This window comes from Paralichthys olivaceus, chromosome 22 (assembly GCF_024713975.1).
Source record: "Paralichthys olivaceus isolate ysfri-2021 chromosome 22, ASM2471397v2, whole genome shotgun sequence".
Lineage (NCBI taxonomy): Eukaryota > Metazoa > Chordata > Actinopteri > Pleuronectiformes > Paralichthyidae > Paralichthys > Paralichthys olivaceus.
The window spans coordinates 10,405,731-10,429,877 of NC_091114.1; the positions used below are offsets into that span (position 1 = coordinate 10,405,731).

General features: G+C 40.7%; 1 protein-coding gene across 5 annotated transcripts in view; it reads left to right on the forward strand.

Annotated features, from left to right (window-relative positions):
* The window catches only part of LOC109634879 (phospholipid-transporting ATPase ABCA1), a 162,965-nt gene that overhangs the window by 116,819 nt on the left and 21,999 nt on the right, over positions 1 to 24,147 (forward strand). For 4 of the 5 annotated variants that reach the window (XM_020095670.2, XM_020095672.2, XM_020095668.2 and 1 more), the window contains 10 exons: positions 957 to 1,134; positions 2,232 to 2,347; positions 3,832 to 3,976; positions 9,637 to 9,760; positions 12,135 to 12,264; positions 12,573 to 12,693; positions 16,977 to 17,039; positions 18,330 to 18,436; positions 22,791 to 22,932; positions 23,807 to 23,941. In XM_020095670.2, the coding sequence (XP_019951229.2) occupies positions 957 to 1,134; positions 2,232 to 2,347; positions 3,832 to 3,976; positions 9,637 to 9,760; positions 12,135 to 12,264; positions 12,573 to 12,693; positions 16,977 to 17,039; positions 18,330 to 18,436; positions 22,791 to 22,932; positions 23,807 to 23,941 (1,261 nt within the window). Of the gene's footprint in view, positions 1 to 956; positions 1,135 to 2,231; positions 2,348 to 3,831; positions 3,977 to 9,636; positions 9,761 to 12,134; positions 12,265 to 12,572; positions 12,694 to 13,133; positions 15,785 to 16,976; positions 17,040 to 18,329; positions 18,437 to 22,790; positions 22,933 to 23,806; positions 23,942 to 24,147 lie in introns of those variants that run through there. The other variant, XM_020095673.2, reaches the window with a different exon arrangement.

Consider the following 24,147-nt stretch of genomic DNA (forward strand, 5'->3'; position numbering starts at 1 on the left):
TTATCGAGGGGCGAGGGTGACGATGACGGTGGGGGTTAAAATAATACACCACAGTTTCATCCAATGCTAATTGTGCAGGCACGAAGAAGGACATTTTCAAAAAGGTGGATGACATAAATGAAGACGAGCAGCAGTGAGATGAAGGTCAGCATCAGGAGAAAGGTGTAATTTGCTCTTAACATGACTGAAGGAGACTGTTATAAGTGTGGTCAACATTTTTAACTGTGCTCCTCTGTTGGCTTTATAGGAAGTGGCCTATCGTAATCTTTAAAAGCTTTTTTATTATGTACAAACGGCATTGGCAGAGCTTTCCATTAACGTATGTAATGCTTGTCTAATTAAATCATCAATATTAACAAAATTAGGCGTATGGATTATTCCTGCAGGTGCGACAAAAGTGGTTTAAATGGATCCTAACATCGCAAAGTAATAAATCGAATGTGTTTATTAGGAAATTACCCGAATGCTGTTTCAGCTCTGTGTCGTCTGGCTCATTTCCCATTTCCACTTTTATTCACTCAAATTGTTTTTTTTGCTATTTTGAAATCTTTATCACACACGTCCTGTGTTAAATCATGAAACTTTTCTGTTGTTCTCTTCATTGTTTTTAATATTTTTGGTGAGTCAACAAGTAAGTAATTAATTTTTTTAGATGTCCAGTAACAAAATGAAGTTTATTGAAATATTTTGGAACCTTTACAACATTTAATTTCAATTCAGAAATAGTCAGTTATTTCATAAAAACAAAGTTGTTTTTTTATTCATGTTTCTTTCATAATAGCATGTGAAAGCCCAGTGGTAACTGTAGGAATAAACACAAATATATTTCAAAAAGACAAAATCCTGAATAAATTTTAATCTCTGCTCCCACTTTCATGTTTCTTTCATCCGTGGCCCTGTGCACGCTAATAGCTCTGCGGTCAACTTCCTGTTTGCTTTGCTTTATTCAATCACAGGGCCACAACCTCCACCGACGTGGTGGTGTCCATCTGCGTTATCTTCGCCATGTCCTTCATCCCTGCCAGCTTTGTCCTCTTCCTCATCCAAGAGCGGGTGAACAAAGCCAAGCATCTGCAATTTGTCAGCGGAGTGAACCCGGCTGTGTACTGGTTGGCCAATTTTGCCTGGGACATGGTGGGTACCTGTTTTTCAGACTGATGCATCACTGCTTGTTGAGGTGCAAATTAATATTTCCGCTGGTAAAATAAATCAAGGAAGTTTTAAAACATGCTACAATAGGGTCCAAACTGATATTTCCCCTCCTGTCTATGTTTTAAAAACAAGCTCCATCCGCTGTAATTGATGATGTAGCTTTGACACCACTTGCTTCTGGGGAAATAAGCTTCACCTGAGCAACAGTCATTGGCTGAGGCGTAATTATCGACAGCGGCTACTCCTGCTGGTTTCGCTCAACAGGCTTCACCGGCAGTTTCCCCGAGGCACAATAGAAGTAAACATTTTACCAGGTGCCTTTGGTAAAGAAGTGGTGTCAGGGCGCTCATCATTATGGCAGATAAATGCTGTCTGAGTGGAAGACAAATGAACCTAAGGAGCCAGTCCAATGATTCTCGCCCAAAGCTTTCTGCATTAGCATTCCTGCTCCATCAACATTGGGTATTTAATCCAGATTGAAAACCCCTTCATACATGGGTATGAAGTTTTCTGTGAATGGTGATTAGATCATTGTTTCTTGCTATTTTATCTATAGTGCATCATTTATCCACCAGCGGGAAACTGGGCTTATTTTATAAAAGAGCAAAGTTCGGAAATATTATTCCTAAATTAAAAGATAGTAGCATTATAAGTTATTTTCAATTAAATGTTACAGAAAAAAATAAAAACCCTGAGTTCAAGCTTTTTTCAGCCTTTTTTAATCAAAAATAATTAAAACAAATGAATATAAATAAATATCATATTAGATTAAAATCTTTACGCAAGCATTTTAACCTCTTTCAGGTCAATGCTTCACTTCGCAACCTCTTTCCTCAAACAGTGGAATGCGTCTGTTATTCACTGAATTAATTAGAAAATTAAAGCCTGCTATATTGAAGTGCTAATTAAAATGTCATTGGCAGATTTTATAATTACATCATCATCATTTCAGCTTGAAAAATTAACAAAAAAATAAATCAAAAGTTTCCAATCTTTTGATGCACTTGTGAACGCCCTGAAATGTTATGCACAGGCTTCAGATGAGGATGAATTTTTGCTTGTTTCTGTTTGTTTCGTAGTGTAACTACATCATCCCATGTTTGATTGTGATTGTGATCTTCCTCGCCTTCCAACAAAAAGCCTACGTCTCGCCTCCTAACCTGCCTGCGCTGATTCTTCTGCTCGTTTTCTATGGGTAAGTACATAAAAACACCTGATACTTCGGATATTCACCTGATATTCACTTTAGGAGTGAAAACAGGTTGGAGGAGGGTTGTAAGGAGCTTTATGACCCTCATATGGTCACAAATACAGAACTTGATGGTTAGTTGAATGCTTTTCAATCAATTATTTTGAAAATCAACATAGGAGATGCTTGCAACTGTAGTTTTCACATACAGGGCCACTCAGTGAGGAACTGGGTTAGCTCGGGGTGGCTGCAGAACTTCAACATGGTTGTAACGCACAATAAAAAGAGTCACAGCATGAGACTATAAACGATGCCTTAAAAAAACAAGCAGGGTAAAGGATGGAAGTTATTAGTTCTTTACCACACAACTCACAGCTGTAGCTTTATTATTTTAATCTAAATTGAAAATAGCCCAGAGAAACTTGCAGTAAAACTCGGAAACACAAACAACTGCTTTCCTTATTCGGCATCATCATCATCAGAAAGAGGCTAAACTAGAGTTTGCAAACATCTGATGCAAAACCAAACCAGGTAGCTTCTAGAATCACTGGCCTTGAGGAAGAGTGGATGCAGCTAGAAAAATGTGTCTTATTGTCAAACATATTCAGTGATTATAAAATCCGAAAACACGACCTGCTGGCATAATTTAATTTCAAGATAGAATGTTTAAAGGTCAAACAAAATCCTGAAACAAATGTTCTCACAATGCAAACTGGATTACAGTTTCTGGCAGATGTTGTGTGTCATGCAGCAGAGCTTTTATGGATCCCTTACTGCAAACGAGACTGGTGATACCATGACAACTGCAGAAACCTGCTTGTCTGCATTTAGGGATTGAAAATTGCATGAATTAATGTCACAACATATGTATGAAAAGTAAAGTAGTGTAAGCATATAACTGAGGGGAACAGAACAATACACATATATATATATATATATACATGAATTAAAAGAAAAAAATCCCCCACCCATTCTGTAAATCCTCATGAATATATATAAACCTAAACAGATTATTCTTATTTCCCCCTTTTTTAATCTAATTTTAAATTATTTTGGTTTTTATTTTATAATTCTCATTATTATTACTTTCATAATTTCTGTTGTTTGTATGTCTCTTTCTCTGCACACTGTGTCTGACTCTCTGCATGTGCACTAGTGAGTGAAAATAAAATTGCATGGCATTAGCTGGTGCTGTCACACTAACCCGATTCAAATCAAATCAGATTTTATTTGTATAGCTCATGCTCACAGTTTGAACCCTTCTGACAAGGGGACAATAGGCAGAAATATCAGGGACAGTCTCAAGTGAGGGATCATTCCTCCAGGATGAATAGAAGTATCATAGATGAGCGAGTACATCAACAAAATAGCATAATCTAAGATATGAATGACAGAGGAATATCAATGTTTGCAGCATTTATGCAAAAATAACATTTCAGATGTTCCATTTATTAAGTTTACTAGAGATAATTTTGAGTTTTTCTCTTTAGGTGGTCCATCACCCCCATGATGTACCCCGCCTCCTTCATCTTCAGCGTTCCCAGCACGGCCTACGTGGTGCTGACCTGCGTCAACCTCTTCATTGGTATCAACGGCAGCGTGGCCACCTTCTTTATGGAGCTCTATGATGATGATGTGAGTGGAATCGAAACACATCTATACACATATTCCAGGGAAATAAGAGATGCACATTCATATACGCACCATTTGAACATTATTGAAGATGAAGCACCCATGAACTAGAGCAGCACAGACTGCAAGGGCTGCACAGCAATTATTTTTTGAGGCTGTAGCAGTGGATGTCTAATTTACTTGAATCATAGATAAACGCTCTGTGTTTTCAAAGCAGATGCTTTCATACGCACGTGGGTGTGAACCCACCTGGTATGATTTTTAATATATTTCCTTTATCCTCTCTAGGATTTTTTCAAAGGAATTATTTTCCCTATTCTCCTTAATGTTTAATCGTTTGGTGAGAATTGGGTCTTCGGAGAACTCTCCTCATCCATCTTTCAGCAAGTGTTCATTTTAACTGCAAGCTGCTTCGGTCTCCGGGGAATCAAAAGACAAAGACGCAAAAAAAAAAAAAAAAAAAAAAGGAAAGAAAACGAGCTCGAGAAGAAATGGAGAGCTTAGTTTGGAGAGGAAAAGAGAGGGAGGGTGATGTTGACATGACAGTCATTTTACTTTTGATTGGATCTGAAATCAAATCTTCATTTAAAGAAGAGACATTTTCTGAAAATTGAATTAGTGTAACAAAGACTCTATACAGCAGAAGTTCTTACAGGTGAAGATAATAATTTACTTTTCTTTCCTAATTTGAGTGATTGATTATTAATTGTGCTATTAGCTCAACTCACCAATCAGTCCTTACTTGTTCACAGACACAACGGCGCTTCACTCTTAAATATCTGACTCTTTGTCAGAATGGCTCCCTTGATTCTAATCTGACACTTCAGATGGAGCCCGTTAAGATGTCTCTGCTCGCTCTGTCCCCTTCTCGCCTGCCCCGACTTGATGTTTCCTCTGGCGCCACGCGGCGACGGCATGGGATGTTTTCTGTCTCCTAACCAGGCTGCCTCATTTGCATCCTGACTTTATTATCACCAGCATTCATTATCAGTTTGTATTTTCAGTCCTTAAAGTAAGCAATTGTTGCCGTCTCGATGTCCCTGCATGCACTTTATTTATTGATACAGCGTTAGTGTAGCATATTACTCATAAAGGGCGCCGCTGGTGATAATTTAATGGACAGCATGTTGCCCACGGGCAGCGTAAAGGGACAGATTTATGGTGCACTCCTCTTGTCCAAGGCATTAGAGACAGAGATAGTGTTTCTACGAGACTCGACGGGGACATGGGTCCGTGATAATTCAGATAATCTCACTCGATTCCGACGCTGATAAGAGAATTTGACGGATCAACATCAATCACCAACCTCCGGGTTTCCATGTGTCCCCTGTACAGTGAAAAACTCTTCACTAAATATCTAACACACTGGGGACACAGTGATACTCGGATGTTCCCTCAGTGAAGCAGAAAGAGAAGATCCTACACATGACAGCTCAATCCGGTCGGCTCCTTTTTTGCGACTACTACCGTTTCAAAGCTTTGTCTCATCATGTGTAGACTCAGCAGTGATATTACTTAAACAATGTTGCTCCAAAGTAAAGCTACAGACTCCACTCTGCTCTCTGTTTTAAAGCACAGGGTGAATCCAGATCCCTTTTGGGCATAGCAGCGTTTTTCCAAGAGAGAAAATAGTAGGAGTAACAGAATGAGGAGGCAGAGCTGCCATGTTACAGACTCTCTGCCCCAGTTTTGTCTCGAGACGAATGGGAGATTTTCTCCCCCCTCAGGACTGTCCAGCTCCCTGTGGATTGCATCAATCCCAGGCTGCCTTGTGTGCTTGAAGCAGAGTCTGAGTCAATACCTCCACCACGTGCCACTCAGAGATAACCACAGGCACAAAGAGATTTTTGCAGGATAAAAGTAAAGGTGTGGCAGTGATGGCCACATACTACCCATTGGAGTCTGGCAGTCAATATTGAGAGGGTGTTTTAAAATAGACATAAAAGAAAGTAGTTTTATCTTGTATTCTTCATAACAGAAGTTCTTAACTTTTTATTTCCAAAAAATTGGAAAACATGCCTGAATTTGCTTCAAAAATCATGAGTTGAAACCGTATTCCGTGTCCGTCTGCTCTCATTGTGATTCGCGGCGTTATGAATGAAGCCCTGCTCTGGGAATAAGCACAAGTAGCGATATGGGTCAGATAAGCGCCTCGTAGACCATACCACCTTCAAAAGCATTTGAAAGTGATTTATGAGCACATAACACAAACGCAAGGGGGAAAATTGTCCAGCGTTTTATCATCCCCAGCTAAGAGCCTCTTACGTCTCCTTGATGAACACCCAGTCAAGAGAAGATGTGTTATTTCACATATTGATCTCAAATTAAGTCTCGCTTTCTTTGCATTCCTCTGCCAGACAGACGGGTCGCACTCAGCCAAGGTCATTACTAGTGTTTATTTATTTGACTTTCTCTATCTTTGCAGAGGCTTAGTGTTGAATGTAAATAACAGTAGAACCTTCAACAAATCCCTAGTTGTAGGTCTGTGTGTGTGTGTGTTTGTGTGTGCACATATATTTGCCAACAGCAAGAGGATAAAAATATGTTTGACATGAAATGCAGGCAGGTAGTACTCGGCAAGTATATAATGTGTTTGATGTCATCTTCCAGTGAAATTCCTCTGCTGCTGTGACATGCAGCTGTTTAATACAAATCAGGCCGACTCCCTGTCATGAAATGACAAATAGATAACAACTGGATAAAAGTCAGCGTGAGAAACTGGCTCCAGCTCAAACTGTTGATTACAAATGTTGATATTTATGTTCCTCGGCTTCACATCTCCCCTTATTATCATCTCTCTTTTAAAATTAGATATACAACTTTCAGCAATTTAAGATGCAATTTAACGGGCTGCTGTTTTTATTATCGTGATCTTTAGGATTTAATTATTTAAGCCATGAACACTGACTCCACCATTTGAATAGATTTTTCCGTGTGAAGTGTGATTGCACTGCTTTGTACCCCGTCGTCCGCCAGCTAAATGTGTAAATGCAGATTAAAGGGGAGATGAATTGGAGTTGAACACATCTAAAGGTTTGCTCTGACATCATGACCAATGAGGTCTTTTCATCACACGCTCATATCTGCCCGAGAGACACAAGACCGCTGACCAACTACCCATGCAGAGAAATTATCTCACTTATGCATGTGTCCACTGGTGACACGGATGCCCTTGTATTGTATGAATAGTAATGTGCAGGTTAAGTGTTAAGAAAGACAAGAGCCTCCCACATAAAATATTGATTGTTTTTAAATTGTTTTGTTACATAAAGTCAATCAAGAGGAGTTTATCAGATACCAGAATAGGTCTTAGGATGGGATTTGAGTGAACATTTGGAGTTTATGGGATAAATATTCCAAAACTGAATGAAAGGCTTTGAAAGGTTGAAATCTAACAAATCTCTTGCACGGAGTCTTGAAGCCTTGTGTAATGTTTTGACAGGCTAAAAAAATAAAATCTCTGCCAACATGATTTTGAGTTTTTGGAAAACTGCAGCACTCATTTTGCAGTCTTTCTCCAGTACATTTTTAGACTTTCGAGTCACTGTTCTCCCAGTGCATCGGTTTGTTTACTAAACTTTGTAAGAGCTGTTTAATAAACTGGTGCATTTACGTTATAGGAAACATTGAAACTTGAGTTTTTAAAATGGGGATTTAGAAACTTGGAAGCCTGCACTTCTCAAACAATCTGTTACTAAGTTTACAACCCGTTTTTTAGACACGTTCGGGAGCTTGGGAATCTCATGTTTTGTGGCAGAGCTCTCCAGCTGTTCTGATCTCTCAAACTCTGAAACCAAAGGTCAGAAAAAATGTCAGGATCCTGGAGGCAGGGGATTTTTTTTCTTGGCCAATTGTTTGCTCCAGTCCAATCACATGTTGTTAACAGGTTTACTGGAGTTCAAGCTTTCAAACACTTAGTTTCAACCTTTCAAAGCTTATATTTTCTCCAGTTTTGGAACATGGCATGATATTCCCATGGCATCTTTCTGAGCAGCAAATATGGCTGTTTTAAGGTACAGCTTAATATCCTGGAAAAAACCTGCAGATCTGTTTATTTTCTGAGAGGCGGTGTGAAGGTCAATACGACTATCACTCATGTCCACTACAGCTTAAAGAATGGAAACAGTTTGTCTGTCTACAGCTAACATCATCTGCCCACAGCTCACTAATTAACACATTATATCTTGTTTTTCTTTCTCTAGAAAAGACAATTAGCTGTTTTATGAGGGGGGTTGTGTACTGGACTATTTCTTGGCCATAAACACTTTCTGCCCAGACAACCAGCAACACAACATGTTAATTAGTGAGTTGTAGAGATGCTGGTAAGCAGATCTTGGGCTTGTTTTTCCCCAGTTTTCAGTGTTTATACTGAGCTCAGACGAACTCTTTATTGTCTAGATATGAGAGTAAATCGAATCTGTTTATGGAACTCTCAAATAAGCATGTTTTCCACATGTCAAGCTATACCTTTAAAAAGTAGACACATGCAGTAAAAGGATTTCATAAAAATATCCTTAAATGTGGCATTGGTATAGTTTTTAAGGCTGAGAGTCATACGGGTAAGTGCGCTCATCCTCAACTGCCTCCTGAAAGCTCGCTCAGTGAATCTAATAAATCACAGAGCAGTCGCACACATCCTTGAATAAATCCCGTGAAGATAATGGCCATCATCTGGAAATCTTGCACACAGCTTTAACAGAACGCAGCACTGCCGTCCCCGCCCCACCTACTCTTTGCTTTGGAACGCCCCAAAAACAGAAATGATGAATTTATACAGTATCTCCCCATGTGTGCAAAAGCTTTGAAGACTATGCCGCAATGAACCTGAATGCATAATGCATGAACTTGCCTTTGAACGGCATGCCGTGCCAAATGTAGTGATATTCTGTCTTCCTCTCTTCCTTCCCTTCTCCTCTCTTACCCGTATACTCACCCTTCCTGACTTACTGTACTTCTGTCCTCATTCAAGCCAATTTCATACAGGCTCCTCCATCGTGTCTTCATCTAATTATGTCTTTTGTGTTGAGCTCGGCCGTCATTGAATCATAATCACAGGCAGGAGGAAGGGACAGAACAGTTATGTAGAGAAGGACAAGAACTGAATTGCCCCCTAGTAGTAGATGTATAAGTATACTTTATAAAACAGTAAAGGGATACGCTTTAGTTTTGTGTTTGTGAGTACCTGTCATTTTTTTCTTGTATATCGTATCAGAAAAAAAAAAGAGAGTGCAGAGGTGTTTTCATGTTTTTGTTTCTTTGGATGCTCCTTTTCCCCTCGGTGATGATTTTAAGGATAACATCTGCTTACGCTGCGTACACTATGTGCGACACCTCACGGATCACACAGTATGTTCCGTAACGTTTGCTAGAATTACACCATCAAGGAGGTAGATGAACTTAGATGCCTCTGTGCCTCCTTGGCGCCCCACAACACAACAGCTCCCAGCATGCATAGGGAGTACAGGATGTTTGTTAATTATCCACACTTGCATCAGGGCACTGCACGCCGTCTCCCAAACCTCTCGAGCCTCTAGTCCTGCTGATTCAAGGCAGCAAGACAACATATTGAGCTTGTGCCGGCTACTTCCCAGATAGAGCACAAATACTCAGAGGTTTTACATGACACTTATTTCTACATTGTGTGCGTGTGTGTGTTTCAACAGAACGTCTCCCGCATCAATGACATAGTGAAGCAGGTGCTGCTGATATTCCCTCATTTCTGTCTGGGCAGAGGGCTGATCGACATGGCCAAGAACCAGGCAATGGCCACGCTCTTCAGCAGCTTTGGTAAGACGCCACCTGCACGATCACATTACAGATAATCACTGAGGAAAATAAATATTCATTCCTTACTCCTTACTGTAGCTAAAGAACATGAACCTTAGAGGTGGCTATATTTACACAAGAAAAGTCTCATGCTTCAAAATATGCGTTTCTTTCAAGAGAAAACAATATGTGCTTGTAAAATACCTTTCAACAGGCTTTCAACCTGCTCCCACACATATTAGCTCATTCTTTGTCAGCATCTCTGCTCCGATGCTTCGCAAAGATCAGATCAGAAGACTAAGATCTTTTGAGAAATGTGTCATTTGTCAAAGTGTGAAGATTCAGACTGGTACAGATCAAAACAAGAATCTGCATCTACAACGTCGCTTGTGTTTTCAAGGTTAAACAGAATTTGCATCTACCAACATGTTTCTGAAGACAAAAAGAAAATCATCCAAAAATTGTCTTTGTTGTGATTTCAAGTGAGATATATTTCCCTGTGCTTTTATTGTGAACTTTGTAAAGGGCTTTTTTGTCATGATAATTATTTTCTGCAGATTTTAAGTTGCATTAGTTTTAAGGTTGTACCACTGGTGCAAATGCTTACACCTTTGAATTATGTCCGATTTAAGTATTTGGTCAAAATAATCAAACTGTTGGACTTCTTAGACAAATAGAAATGTTCATGCTAACATCTAAGGGACATGGACCGTTAAACTAATTTCCATGCTTATCAAACGTGACGTCACTAGGTTTAGAATTGATGACATATTTGACAATTGGATAATATCACTAAATGAAAATCTAAGGGACATCACTAATTTCCATGCCAATCTATCCGATAATTTTAAAATCAACTACAGGTGGCGATAGAGGACAAATGTCTGAATCAGATTCCTTTTCAATCCATCATTGAGATATTTCAGAAGTGTTGGACCAACAGACCGACGGACTGGCTAACAAGTAGAAACTGTAGAAACATTTCCTTGTTCCTTTCCAAAAATTAACTTCATCCCTCTCAATAACCAGGTAGAGCGTCAAACATCACTTAACCAGCATGACCAGTAACACCAATCTCAAACCTCGTCTAGTGCTCTCCTCTCCAGATGTGTTAAATTTAGACAGGCGACGGGGTGGAGAGCGGAGCAGGGCTGTTGGAGGTGGAGCCTGGGTTGAGGGGGCCATCAAGAGGCAAAGTGGCACATGAAAGAGGAAGAGGAGTCAAATCTGTGGAGAGATGGAGCAGGAAATAGTGGTTTGAGGAATCATTTGCGGCAGTGGCGTACAGCAGAGAGAGAAAAGCAATCACAACTTAAAAGGCCTAGTGTGGAGAGGGGCTATTTACCAGAGAATGAGACCAAAAGCGCTTTCGTTTTTCTTGTCTCCTCACTCTCCCCCCATCAGAGTGGAGGACTGTAGCAGCTGAGAGGAGGAAAGAGGGAGAGCAGAATGGAAAATGATTAGAGTGGGGGGGCTGTCACCGGTTTACTTACATGTTCATTAGCCAAAAGAGCCTTCAACATGAAAAGTACAGGATATCAGCTCTTTCCTCATATTACACAGGTGACAGGATTTATTTTTTATTTTTTTATTTTTATGGCTAAGTGGCATTTAAACTGCTGGCTCTCACCACTGAATATATCCCAGAAACACTTCAAAGAGCTGACACATTCCACCTCTCCTTTGACTTTTGACGTAGATATACTTGGCTGGCCATGAAAGAAAATACTCATCTGGCAATTCACGTTCTGGTTTGATGATGTTTTTGCTAAATTATTCTCTGAGCTTGTAGATAAGGGCTTGAAATGAGCGTGAAGTGACACATGGTCATATAGATTTTGATTACTTAACTTCTCGAAATTGTTTATTATGTGAAAGCCATAGGCCGGAGGCACTATGTCTTCCTGTTGTCTGTCTGTTGGTATGTGCGATGGTCTGTCCGTCCAATGCTTGTGAACATGACATCTCAAGAAGGCCTTGAGGGAATTTCTGCACACGCTCAGTTGGATTCAAGGATGAGCTTAGTAGATTTTGGTGGTCGGAGGTCAAGATCACTGTGACCTCACCAAACATTTAGTTTTTTGCCTTGTGAACGCATTAGCTTACAACCGCAGATTAACTGATTAGATTTGGGTGGTTAAAGGTCAATGCCGCTGTGACCCTGTGTCTCAAGTCTCCCTTTAGTGAGTATCTTCAGATTATGCCCAGTGTTCGCTTGGACTCAAGCATAAACTGATTCGATTCATTGGTCGCAGGTCGCAGTGACCTCATGAGTCTGGAAAAATAAAGTATTAAAACTGAAGCTGCCCTGGTTGGCAGAGACATATAACCATAAGGTGGTAAGTCCAATTGACATATTGTTTTCTGTTTTTTTTCTTCCTACCTTTTGTAACAGGCGAGGACCGTTTCGAAGATCCGCTCAGCTGGGAAATGGTGGGAAAGAATCTTTGCGCCATGTCCATCCAGGGATTTGTCATGTTTGCCATCACAATCCTCATCCAGTATAAGTTCTTCTGCAAACCAAGGTAAAAGTGTCTGTCAGATTTAATTAATTTGACTTTTTTTTTCTTTAAGAAAGAAAACAAAGCCTTTTGTCTGTCACTCAGATCGAACACTTCCCTCATATTCTCCTCTATTTAAATTAGCAGTCCAAAACCAAGGTTGCCATGGAAACTAATGCCTGGGCTTCTACTTCCACTGCTTCTACTATTTATGAAAATTGCAGAGATTGTTTCGCTGAGCTTAAACTTTGACCAGGATAATTTCTCCTGCGAGTTCATGGTAATTGTAATGAAGGGTGTTATGCCAATTGTGGTCGACTTCTCTCTGCCAGGCTTATTTCTGGGAAGTCATTATCTGCAGAGGAGGAGGATATCGATGTTGCACGGGAGCGTGAGCGAGTTTATGAAGGCAAAGCCCAGAATGACCTTCTGAGGATCTGTGACCTCACTAAGGTACTGTGAACTTCATCTTTTGCCTCCCTGGTTGTTTTCTAACATTACTCAGAAACAACCTTCACCATTATCAACTTTCAAAAACATCTCTTTTAACCTTTATTTAACCTGGAAGCCTCTTGAGCGACATTAGCGCTTTTACAAGAGAGACCTTTAATTGTAAATAATCTCCTTCTCGAAGTTGAATTTTTTCGAATAAAGTGCACCTGAGGTATTCGGTTTGGAGAGAAAATGGAAAAGACAGGTTGTTGCAGAGCCTGCAGATCTGAAATTTCATCGGAAGTGGGCATGATAACCACACAGGACTTCATTTTTAGGGATGTAAAGGTCTGTGCTCCTTTACACCTTAGTTCTTCCCCTTATTCCAGTAGGGGAAGTCGAGCATGCTATGAGTGTGCGTGCCTCAACACCGCCGAGATTAACGCTTCATCCATCCACAGATGTTCCCTCGCTGCAGGCGCCGTGGCAGCGGGAAGTGTCACCGCAGCTGCCTGCTTTGCAGCTCCAGTGCCAACATCTGGACAATCTAACAGCCTTTTGCTTCTTACCACCCATTTTCACTCCTTTACTCACTCGGTCTTCTCAGTCTCACCATACTTAATCCGTCGCTCATTGCTCATGAGCGCAGACGTGCACTATGGTCCCGAGGGTAATTACTAAACAAGCGCTGGGTGAAAAAGTTGGATGGGTAAGGTGTTACACATCATCTCACGAGGTGAAAATGTTTGGAGAGAAATGTTCACTTCAGGGAAAACTTTTTTAATACACTCAATCCCTTCAAAACACATGTAGTCTACTGTAAAATAAAACTCTGAACAGTGCCAAAGAAAACATTAAATGTGACTGAGCTGGTCTGTTGTTGACAAGCGGCTCAGCCATCGTTAATGTGCACCTTCATGGTTGACAACATTTCTCTGAGATGAGATGCAGTGGCCCATCATCACACAAAACAGTGGCAGAAGGCATCAGGATTCCTCCTGCGGTGCCCTCATTGACTCCCACCACAGCTGTGCCCCATCCATTTGGGGTGCAGATAACAAATTGATCAATGACCGCACCGCAGCCACGCGCCACAGGCTGGGCCCTGTCATAAATCTAAACATGCCTCTGAAGCGATCGACAGGCCATCAATCATGTGTCAGGATCCCGCTCCTCCCCTTCCTTTTCCTGCGGCTCGAAGCATGAGAGATTTGCAATGGGCTCCACCTGCTAGCCTCCGCTTAGCTGCTGCATTAGCACCGGCACTGTAATCGATGGAGACTGTAATGGAAGTGTGTCCGTCTGCGAGTCTCTTCCTGGCCCAGTGCTGTCACTTTACCTTCCAGTCACTCACTAAGCTGACAGAGAATGTTTTAAAGAACCTTGTGTCTCGGGGATGACGAGATGCATCTTGGCACACAGCGAGTAGATTCCAAGTGCTGGTCGATATAATATCTCTCTTCATATTGCTCATCAGCTTTTAATTTAAATGCATATATGTAATATCCTTAATGAGGAAGTAAACATATTCACCATAACTGAAGGATATCTGCCACACAGAAACAAGAAGACTCCACAGGGCATCACTTTATTTTGATGGGTGTGAATCTTAAATCATCACAAGCTCAATCATTTTTGCATCACTAGTTGATCTGCAACCACTAAAAAGCCCATGCTCACCTTCAGTGCACCCACGCAGGTCAGGACTACGTGGGTGTTGACAAATCGGGTTTGAATGACAGTTCCATGCTCTTGTTACTGTAACAGTGAAGCACCTGTTTGGGCGGGACGACATGTTGACGTTATTGTTGTTGTCGTTATTTTCGACATCTTAAATTCCCATAATTCCCTTTTGTTTTCTAGCCGTCCAGGTCTGATTAGTGCGGGTGTGAATAGGTTAAATGTTAAAGATCATGTTTGCTGTAATGTTCCACAAGGAACAGGAGTGGCTCTGATATACTTATATGTTTTTAAGCTGTTCATAAGACTTAAATATCGTTTTTTCATCATTATTGTTGTTGATAGTTAATGAAATAGTTTTATTGCCTAGCTCAGAGAGACTTTAGCCATTCTTTATTCTGTCCATCATTCTTCCTCATTATATTATTAATTCATTATTATTATGTATTTTATGTATAAATTGGTCAGATTTTTAAAACCTGGGCATCTCTCTAGTTCAAGTGGCATTTTGTAAAGAGTGGGACGTGTTTGTCACTGCTGGACTTGATGGACCACATCATGTCGACTCATAAAGCAGTGTCAGTGTTATGTTTTACTTCCTGACGTGTGGCATCCAGTGCCCAAAGCTTGAGATTTTCAAACCCGCATCTATATTTAAGAGCTTCTCAACTCCTGCCATCACGTTCTCTCGACTGTCTCATCTGATTAGACGTCGGCCTGCTTATCAAGACAGCTGCCGTGGTGCTCGAGTCAGAGGAGAATTATCCTTTAATTGCCTTCCTCCGTACACGTATCGGATCTTTGATGTAGCTTTAGTGCTGCAAACTATCACTAAAAAGTGCAGTGGGTAACACAGGTTGATAAGTGCTGAGTGCAGCTGCCAGATGGCACAGAGAGAATGATGGATCTATGCAACTCCGGCTTTTATCAAATGCTTTTGATGTGCCAACTGTGTCATAAATCCAATGTCATGTCAGGTTTAAAGTGGCAGTTCTAAATTTACATTTTGCCCGGCAGCTTTGCGGACACGTTTGCGACAGCTGACTGTTTCTGACGCTGGATAGTTGTTTGTGTTTAGAAACGATACACAGGAAATGTACTGAAAAAGGTAGCTGTCACTTTTCCGTCATTGAACGTTCTTTGTTTCAGTCTCTGACACGTGCAGACACGTAAACACGAGCTGCGTTTAGAGAAGCTGTGTTTTCAACTTTTACAAAACTTTAAAAAGCTGCTAAAAGTTGTCACTCTTTCGTAACTCAAAGGGGCTCAGATCTGTCCTTGATTTTGAATGCTAAATGTCTTAACTGTCACACTCAGCAACAACAACAAAGCCCTTATCTTGTCTTTTTGTGCTCGAGCAAGACAAGGCTGCTTTCAAACCACATTGAAAATATATCAAACCTTTACATGGTCTTGGATGTGGAAAAAGCCCTCATGCAATATCTCATTTTGTTGAACATTAGCTTGTTTTTCTCACTTCTTCATGAATCCTCTTCACTTTGAGTGGAGGTTTCTTTACCTCCTCTGGTTGGATCTTTCAGATGATACAGACTAGAATGGAAAACAGGGATGAGGCTGGTCAGCGTGGGAGGAAATGGATGCACCGTGGAAAGTTTTCAAGTGAGATGTGAGAGACATCAAGCACTTTCTCATTTCCAGCGCCGCTATATGATCCTAGCAGGATACTGACTCACAGTCAGAATGTGAGAAGTTTCATTCTCCTCTTTGTCCTGAGAGGTGAGATCCTTTCTCTTTACCTCAGACGAGGAAGTGATGTTTTCATCCTCATCACTTTGTTGGTTTATCGGCTTATTTGATAGCATCTTTACACAAAATCATTTCGATGGAACTTCCCACAAATTCCATTATATTTCGGCGTGTGAGCAGATGTTTTTTTTCACTTTCTTTAGCTATGTTTTATGACAAATAAATTATCAGACCGCTTCTTATAGTTTACTTTTTTTGGAATTCTACTTTAGCCATTTTTTTTCCCCATGGTGGTTTTATCTGCCTTGTTTGATGTTGTTTGTATAAATTTGGTCTTGATTCCATTTTTGAATTGCCTCATTGTTAATCCAAAACCGAGCTAATGTGTGTGTACTTGGTTATTGTCCATCCGACAGGTGCAGAAATATGTGTACAACCCTGTAATAGCTGTAGATTTTAGACGTGTTCTTTTTATTGCTATAACTGTGCTTACAGTTTGGTGTCAGTACATAAAGTACTGGTTGACACAAGTACCCTTGTCTTTAAAGAAGAGACAGATTCCCTCATTCAGGTCACTAATACTAATGTTCATCTCCTCCCTCTCCCTCCATTCAAGTGTCTCACAGTTTTTTTTTTTAAATACCTTTTCCCATCTGGCTCGTCGTAAAAATGTTGCAAATGATCCCTTCTTGTTAAGATTTGTTTCCTTCACCTTCTCTGTCTTGTTCCTTCTTTTTCTTTTCACCTGCCTCTTCCATCCCACCTCTTCCCTGCTGCTCTGCTCTATCGCTCCATATTTTTCTCATGCTGCCGTCTCTGCTATCTTCCTCACTGTCTGCTCCCCACCCTTCCTCTGCCTCTTGCTCTCTCTTTCTCTGGCTGACTGCTTGATTCATTTTATCGCCCGCTCCCCGCAGGTATACTCTCGGAAGAGCACCCCCGCTGTGGACAGACTATGTGTGGGTGTACCTGCTGCAGAGGTGAGACAACTGCTGCTGAATCACACAAGACCCTTTTCAAGCCCATGGTGGAAGACTTTTGCACATTTGCACATTTGATAACTTCTGAAATTCACGAACAAAACCCGTGTGGAAGATTTGTTCAATTCTTTGGACGTGTTGACTGAAAAAAAGGATTCAACTGAAAGCTAAATATTAATGATAATATTTATCAAATATTGACACACAGCAATGAACAGACATTCTCTGTGTGGGCTTTGTCTGAAGATTTGAGTTGTTCGGTTCAATCTCTCCTCAGACTGAGTCAAATCAAAATTTCTTCCGAACGCTGCTCAGAAAAGGTAGTTGGAAGAAGCACTAATCTCCTTATCCGGCTTGTTTAATTGCATTATGCCGCTGCCAAGTATGTTTGAGCTAAAAGCAAACAATACGGCCAAGAGAAGAGCATTGCAGAGCGATGGCTTTAGGGCCCAGTGATGTTAAGTTCACTACATGTATAAATTGGCTGAAGGAAACAACCAAATACAACTCTGCACAGTCTTTGACAAAGAAACCTTCAAACAGTCTGAGTAAACCATCCTTACTCATTACCATGCTATATATTACACATGCGTCTCTCACACACAGAGACACTGTACTGCCGGAAGCCTGATTTAAACATAATCCCAAATGCTGACAGGAAGTCGTGATTGGTGGGCTCTGTGCTGATATCCATCCTCTCTGCCACTGTTTACCCAAAGCCCAGTGTAAATGCCAGCGGAGGATTGTGATTCACAGGACTCTGCTGATCACACACTGCATTTCCATGCATTATTTACATCAAGCTTAGCCCTCCTCTCTGCATTCACAAGCGCAGGTCACAAACAAGCGGGGATCAATGAATGACGGGAATCAAATATTTATGCCCGAGCCGGAGCACCTCGGGCGGGTCACGTGGCCGTGGGGGTGCCGGGGGTGAAGTAAAATCAGCAGCATCAGGGAGAAGAGAAGGAGCGAGGACAATGTTTGTTGTAGCAAGGAGGAATGCTGTAGGGACATTTTTTTGTGACTGCACTGTGAGTTTGCCGTGTTGATTTAGTGTGTCGTTTTGTTTGTGTACAGACATATCCTGAAATATAATGTTATTTTGCTAAACATTGAACTAGTCATGCATTCTGTAATCAGTGTATTTTCAATATTTACACACTCTCTAGAGAAATTTTATTATACTTACCCAGAATTCTAAATGTCATCCAGCAAAGTTTCCTTCTGTTTGTTTCCAATGATGCTTGTTTCCTCATAACACTGTTTTCCTTATCGACGCCTCCCCAGTGTTTCGGCTTGCTGGGAATCAATGGGGCTGGGAAAACCACCACGTTCAAGATGCTGACAGGAGATATCCCAGTCTCTGGTGGGGAGGCCTTCCTAAACGGATACAGGTGAGGTGCAAACTCCCACTAGTGCAAGTAACTCATCATAATTAGCCACCCAAGATGGCTGCTCAGGTGGGGATCGAGCTGACACCCTTTCTGAGCATCTCTACGAAACACAGCTTTCTACTCCTCCATCTCTCCCAGTCTTTTTTTCTCTGCTAGCTAGGTTCGATGTCTCAGTCATTCTGCCGTCTCCGTCTTTTTCAACTTTTCCTCTCTCATGTCTCCTCACTGCAATATTCACAGAAATGCTGAAGACTCTGCTCTCTGTCTTTCTTCCTGCTCTTTCTTTCAGATATATCATTCCTTTTCACACCCTAACCCTGTACCTCGCTCTGTTTTTTTTTTTTTTGGTTCCTGCTTTGCAGAATCAGTCGTAAGAAATCTTTGTACATGTCAAAAAATACCTTGACACCATCAATATGTGATTCAAGCAAAGGAAGGCTTTCTCTTCCTTATTTTTAGGAACAAACAACTGTGTTTCTGTGCTTCAGTGTGCATCTGTGAGGCAGCACATCCCAGCATGGTTGAGTGTGAGCTGCGGTTGGGTTGTGCATCACACAGTTGCCATAGTTGTTCTCGTATAAATCTGGTATTTGACAAAGAAGAGGAGCTGAATGGAGCAAGGCTTAACAAGCATTGTTAATGTTGATTAATACGGGTGGCACGGTTCAAAGCAAAATCCCAGAGACCTTCAGCAAGAACAAAAAGTGAAAAGAGAGGAAAACAGATGTGAATACGCCTCCTCTGCATTCAGGTCATTATGCCTTCTGCACATCAGCTAGAAGAGTAATCGGCAGAGGAGAATAAGCAGCGTGTCTTAAATGGAAGTCTCAGATCTCCTGACAATTCTGTCTTATTTGTGATTGTGAGCTCACAAGGAAAAGCTGTTCGTCTGTTTACTGCCCATTGCAACTCTGCTGAATGCTAAAAAGTACAGCTGGCTACCTGCAGGAGTGGCTCACTGAATTGTAGAAGTCTAAGAACAACCTGACAGAAGCAGGAGACCATGCACCTAAGTTGTGGTTCTAAAGACGGTATTGATACCAGTGAATATGAAGTCACAGCTGGTGAGCAGATTCAATAATCATTTATTTATAATCCACTTTTGTTGTTCCACTACTTATATTGCTTCTCTGCATCCCCTGTACTGTTTACAATATGCAAAACCTGTGGACTCAATCTCTTGGTCTATATATGTTTATGGTGTATACTATACTATATATATATTTATTTTCACATGCCACTGTGCAGTACAGTCTGGACCATCCATCCCCCCCTCATTTAATTATTATTATTATCATTATTATTATTATTATTATTATTATATACATCAGAATAAAAGAGTTATGGTAACATTCAATCTAAACATTGGGAAAAAGGCAAATAGGAGCAATACAAACAAGCAGAAATATAGAAGAATGGGGTCAACATGAGGAAATATAAAAATACCATCATTGTAAACACGAGGGAAAATAAAAAACAAATATAATGTAAACAACAAATGCATTCAGCAGCTGAGTCTACCAGAATCCATTGAAATATTGAAATTGACAAAGTTTAGCATACAGACTGAAAGTGGAGGAAAACAAGCCTCTGCAAGTTTAAAAAAAAAAAAAAAAGCTCTACTTCCAGCACCTCCAAACTTTGCTGTATAACAAAATAAGTTACAACAATATTTTCTTTACACATTTTTCGGGGTTAAATATACAGTGGCAAGAAAAAAAGTAATCTATGGTTTGTTAATACTATGGCTGCTGTCATTTGATTTGTATTTTGACCCTTTGAGGGCTGAACTCATTGTGTTCATCAACTTTGATCTTATCGTTTTTCTTGTGTTTGGTGATTGAATTTCTTATTTTTCCACTTTTGAGTTCATATATTTCCTTACTTACTTCTTGTCTTTAGTTCCCCTCCCTCGTTGATGACCTGCCTTGCCCTTAACTAGTTTCACCTGTCTGGTTAACACTGTGCACGCAGTGTTGGTTCACTACCAGTTTGTCTTGTCAGTTTGTTTGAGTTTTCCACCGTTTTTCCTCCTGATATTCTCCATGTGTTTTACCAAATCATGTATTTTGCACTCGCCTGCAGCCTTTTAAGTTTCTGGATTCTACTGCCAATCTGTTCACCTGCTCCTAAGTCAAAATTAAGACTGTTCATTGGATCTTTCCTTGTTTTTGCATCTGCATTTGGGTCCTGATGGATACTTTGCTTAGATTTCCCTTAAGATCGAATGCAGCTGTTCAAAGATGGTTAAGAGAACCTCGGAGTAGCAGCTCAAGGCTTCGTTGGAGCTGGTTAACATCTCTGTTCATGAGTTGTAACATGTACATCATGTATGTGAGAACGAAGAGGCTCTTCTCCAAAATAAACCCATCACTGGGTGCTTAAAATTTCCCAAAGAGCAGCAGGAAACTCTACAGTGCTACTGGGGAAAAAAAACTTTGTGTACATAAGAGAAAGAAGGCCACTGCAAACCAAAGTAAAAAAAGTGACAATCTCAGCAGTGATGTTCTGGTCCTGGACAGCTCGACATCACTCGACTCGAGGATGTTCACTATAGCTGAAGATCAGATGTTTGGTGATAAAGCAGAAGAATGACCCAAAACAACAAGATAAATCTACTACAGAACAACCTTAAACACAATCTGCCTTTTACAGGGGACTGGTTAGGGTCTGAACCCTACAGAGATTGTGTGAAATGAGAAAGTTTATCACACCAGGATTGGAATAATGTTCTGAATGTTCCTCCTGAGTGTGGTTCAGTTCTGATCCGTATCTGCCAGAAGCTCTTGTTTGAGGTTATTGCTGCCAAGGAAGATTCAACCAGTTATTCAGCCAAAAGGTTCACTCCTTTTTTTCCAGCTGCATTGTGAATGTTTAATGGCTGTGAAAGATTATAATTGTCTGTGCGTTATTACCTTATGCACATATTTTGGCCAACTCATGCAGAAAACCAGATAATTCAAAAGGGTTCATACTTTTTCTTGACACTGTATATATAACATATAATGGGTAAATTAGTAAGGTGCTGGAAGACAGAGCAAGGCGAAGCTAGCTGTGCTCCCTTCAAACTTTTATATGTTAAGTTTCTAATATATTAACCTATCTGTAAAAATATTTAGACTATCTATCTAATCATTTCAGGAATCTTTGTCAGTATGTGGAACGCTTATCTCATGAACCATTCCTTTTATTGACTTCACACTTGGCATGTGTATTTTTAAGGGCCTAGGGCAGTGCAGTGTCAAATTTGGTGCAATATGGTCATGTGATTTTCTCAATATCAATACATTTTGAATAAACAGGGGACTAGCGCTCTGTCATGGTGTTATTTTACAGCTCAAAACAGAAATATCTCACAAGTATCTCTTTAACATTCCCAAAGATACATTATCAAGACCTTGTGTGACTTTGAGAACATGGAGGACTCGAGTTTAGGCAGGAAACTTTAAAATGGAAATATGAAAGGTCAGTTTTTTGTTTTAATCTGTCCAGCTCATACTACCAAGCTAAAAGACGGAGCTAGTGTCACTAAGCCATGATGGGTTGTTCCTGAAAAGGCTGAACTACTCTTACCACGAACCATTATCGAATCTAAAACAAAACATAATGTCGGTGAGTAAAGCTTTTACTTCTCTACCTCATAGAAATATAGCAGCCTCCGAAACACATCAAATCACATTTAGCCTCCCTGAGGCCGACCACTGCTCCAGGAAAATGACGTTTGAGGGGGAAAAATGGATCCAATATTATCTGTGAAAAAACAAAGCATCTATAAAAAGGAGAAAAAGATCAGCTGAAACATTTGCTTCCTGCAGGTGGTGAAAGTATTAATATTGTAGATTGCAAAAAGGACATGTTTTCGTCCTGCTGCCATTATTTCACTGCCTCTAGAGGGGGCATGTTGGTGTGCATGGAGCTGCATGCCTGGTAAAGATTTCAGAGATGGGATTTTTTGGCGTTTGTTTGTTTATTTGTCTGGCTGGCTTTTTGTTTCCAACACAGAGATTTGTGGACACTTACTGGAGACCAGAATGTGCAAATCACCCAATTGCCTTTTCCCAATTAGTTTGGAAGAGTTTAAAAATGGAGTTTCACTCTCTCAGCTCTGATTTTCTTGTTAAGTTATTGTGAATTTTTGATTAATCTTTCCAAGGAAATCAATTTCAGTCAGATCACTCTTTGAAATGCAATAGAGAGCATGAATCGAGTGTGTTTCTTGGCCGTGTAACTGCTTCTGATGTATATTTCATATCCTACTCTTTGTCTCGCTAGAAGAATTCAATACAGCCTTTAAAATATTTACCTGGAGCATTGATGGCATCCATTGTCAAATAAAATATGTTATCTTTCACAGCATACGGACAGAGATGAGCGAGGTGCACCAGAACATGGGCTATTGTCCGCAGTTTGACGCCATTGATGACCTGCTCACTGGACGAGAACATCTGGAGTTTTACGGCAGGTTGCGAGGAGTGCCAGAGCACGAGGTCACCATGGTAACCATTCATTCCTCTGCTACTACTTGTCCGTGTAGATTTAAAAAAAAAAAAAAACACGTTTGCGTGTTTTTTTAATCTTGAAGCGAGATACCAGGAATATGAGTAACATTGGAAAGCAAAGATGTACGTGGTCAAGATTATGAGAATATTTGAATTGTTTTTTATTTGTTCTTTTTTAAACCACGGAATACTTATAATTTTCAACTAGAAGGCGTGCAGGGCGAAGCTGAAGCACGTGTCAAATTGATAGATAACCTCCATTGGAGAAGCCATACATAATGAAAAATGGCCAGTGGTAGAGAAGCAGCAGCTGTGGGTTATGACTCTACATTATTCAGCATGCCTAGTGGTGTGGCCTGCCCTCTGCGGCCTCCCTGCACTCCTCCCGCACTGCACACTTCTACAACAGTGAGATCAAACGAGGGAAGACGCTGCCGGCGACCAAAGGCCTTAAACTCGGCGCTAGGGCTTTGATCTTGTAGCTGCGACCTGATTTTGTGCTGCTAGCATAACTCTCGATATTACGGTGGCCCATTGTGATATCGCCGGTTTGGTGGCAATCCTGCATACAACAAATGTATGCGCAAGGAAAATGAAATGCAGGTCTGCACCCAATGTGAGACATCAACATGTAATTTGAGACCTGGCGATATTGCACACACGGGTGTTGCCCCTGATTGTTTGACGAGACATTGTTGAAATAGCAGGGGGAACAGTAAAGCACCTCAGCAGCCTGTGATTAAGGTCCTACAGTGATGCCAGCTGTCATGCTTTGTCCTTGAAAGCCACGGAGCTTAAATCCGTAGGAGATCCAAGCCAAAAATTTCACAGCAGAAACGCAGAGAACCCTTTCTCTTTTTCTCTTCAAAAGGTGGCAGAGTGGGGGATCCAGAAGTTGGGGCTTGTCAAGTATTCCAACAAATCAGCGGGAACTTACAGCGGCGGGAACAAACGCAAACTTTCCACCGCCATAGCCCTGATCGGTTGTCCTCCAGTCATCTTTCTGGTGAGCTACAGCTTCATTGATGTCGTACATGGTGAAAATGTGATACGCTTCTGTGTTATTAAGACTTAAAGAGTGTAATACTTTGAATCAACATTTATGTGGTGCAGATGTTGGGATTACAGCAGATCTGTTATTTCTCTCTCCAAACACAGACCGGAGTAAGACCATGATGGAGTGTAGGAATTTATGAAACATATGCTCTCAAA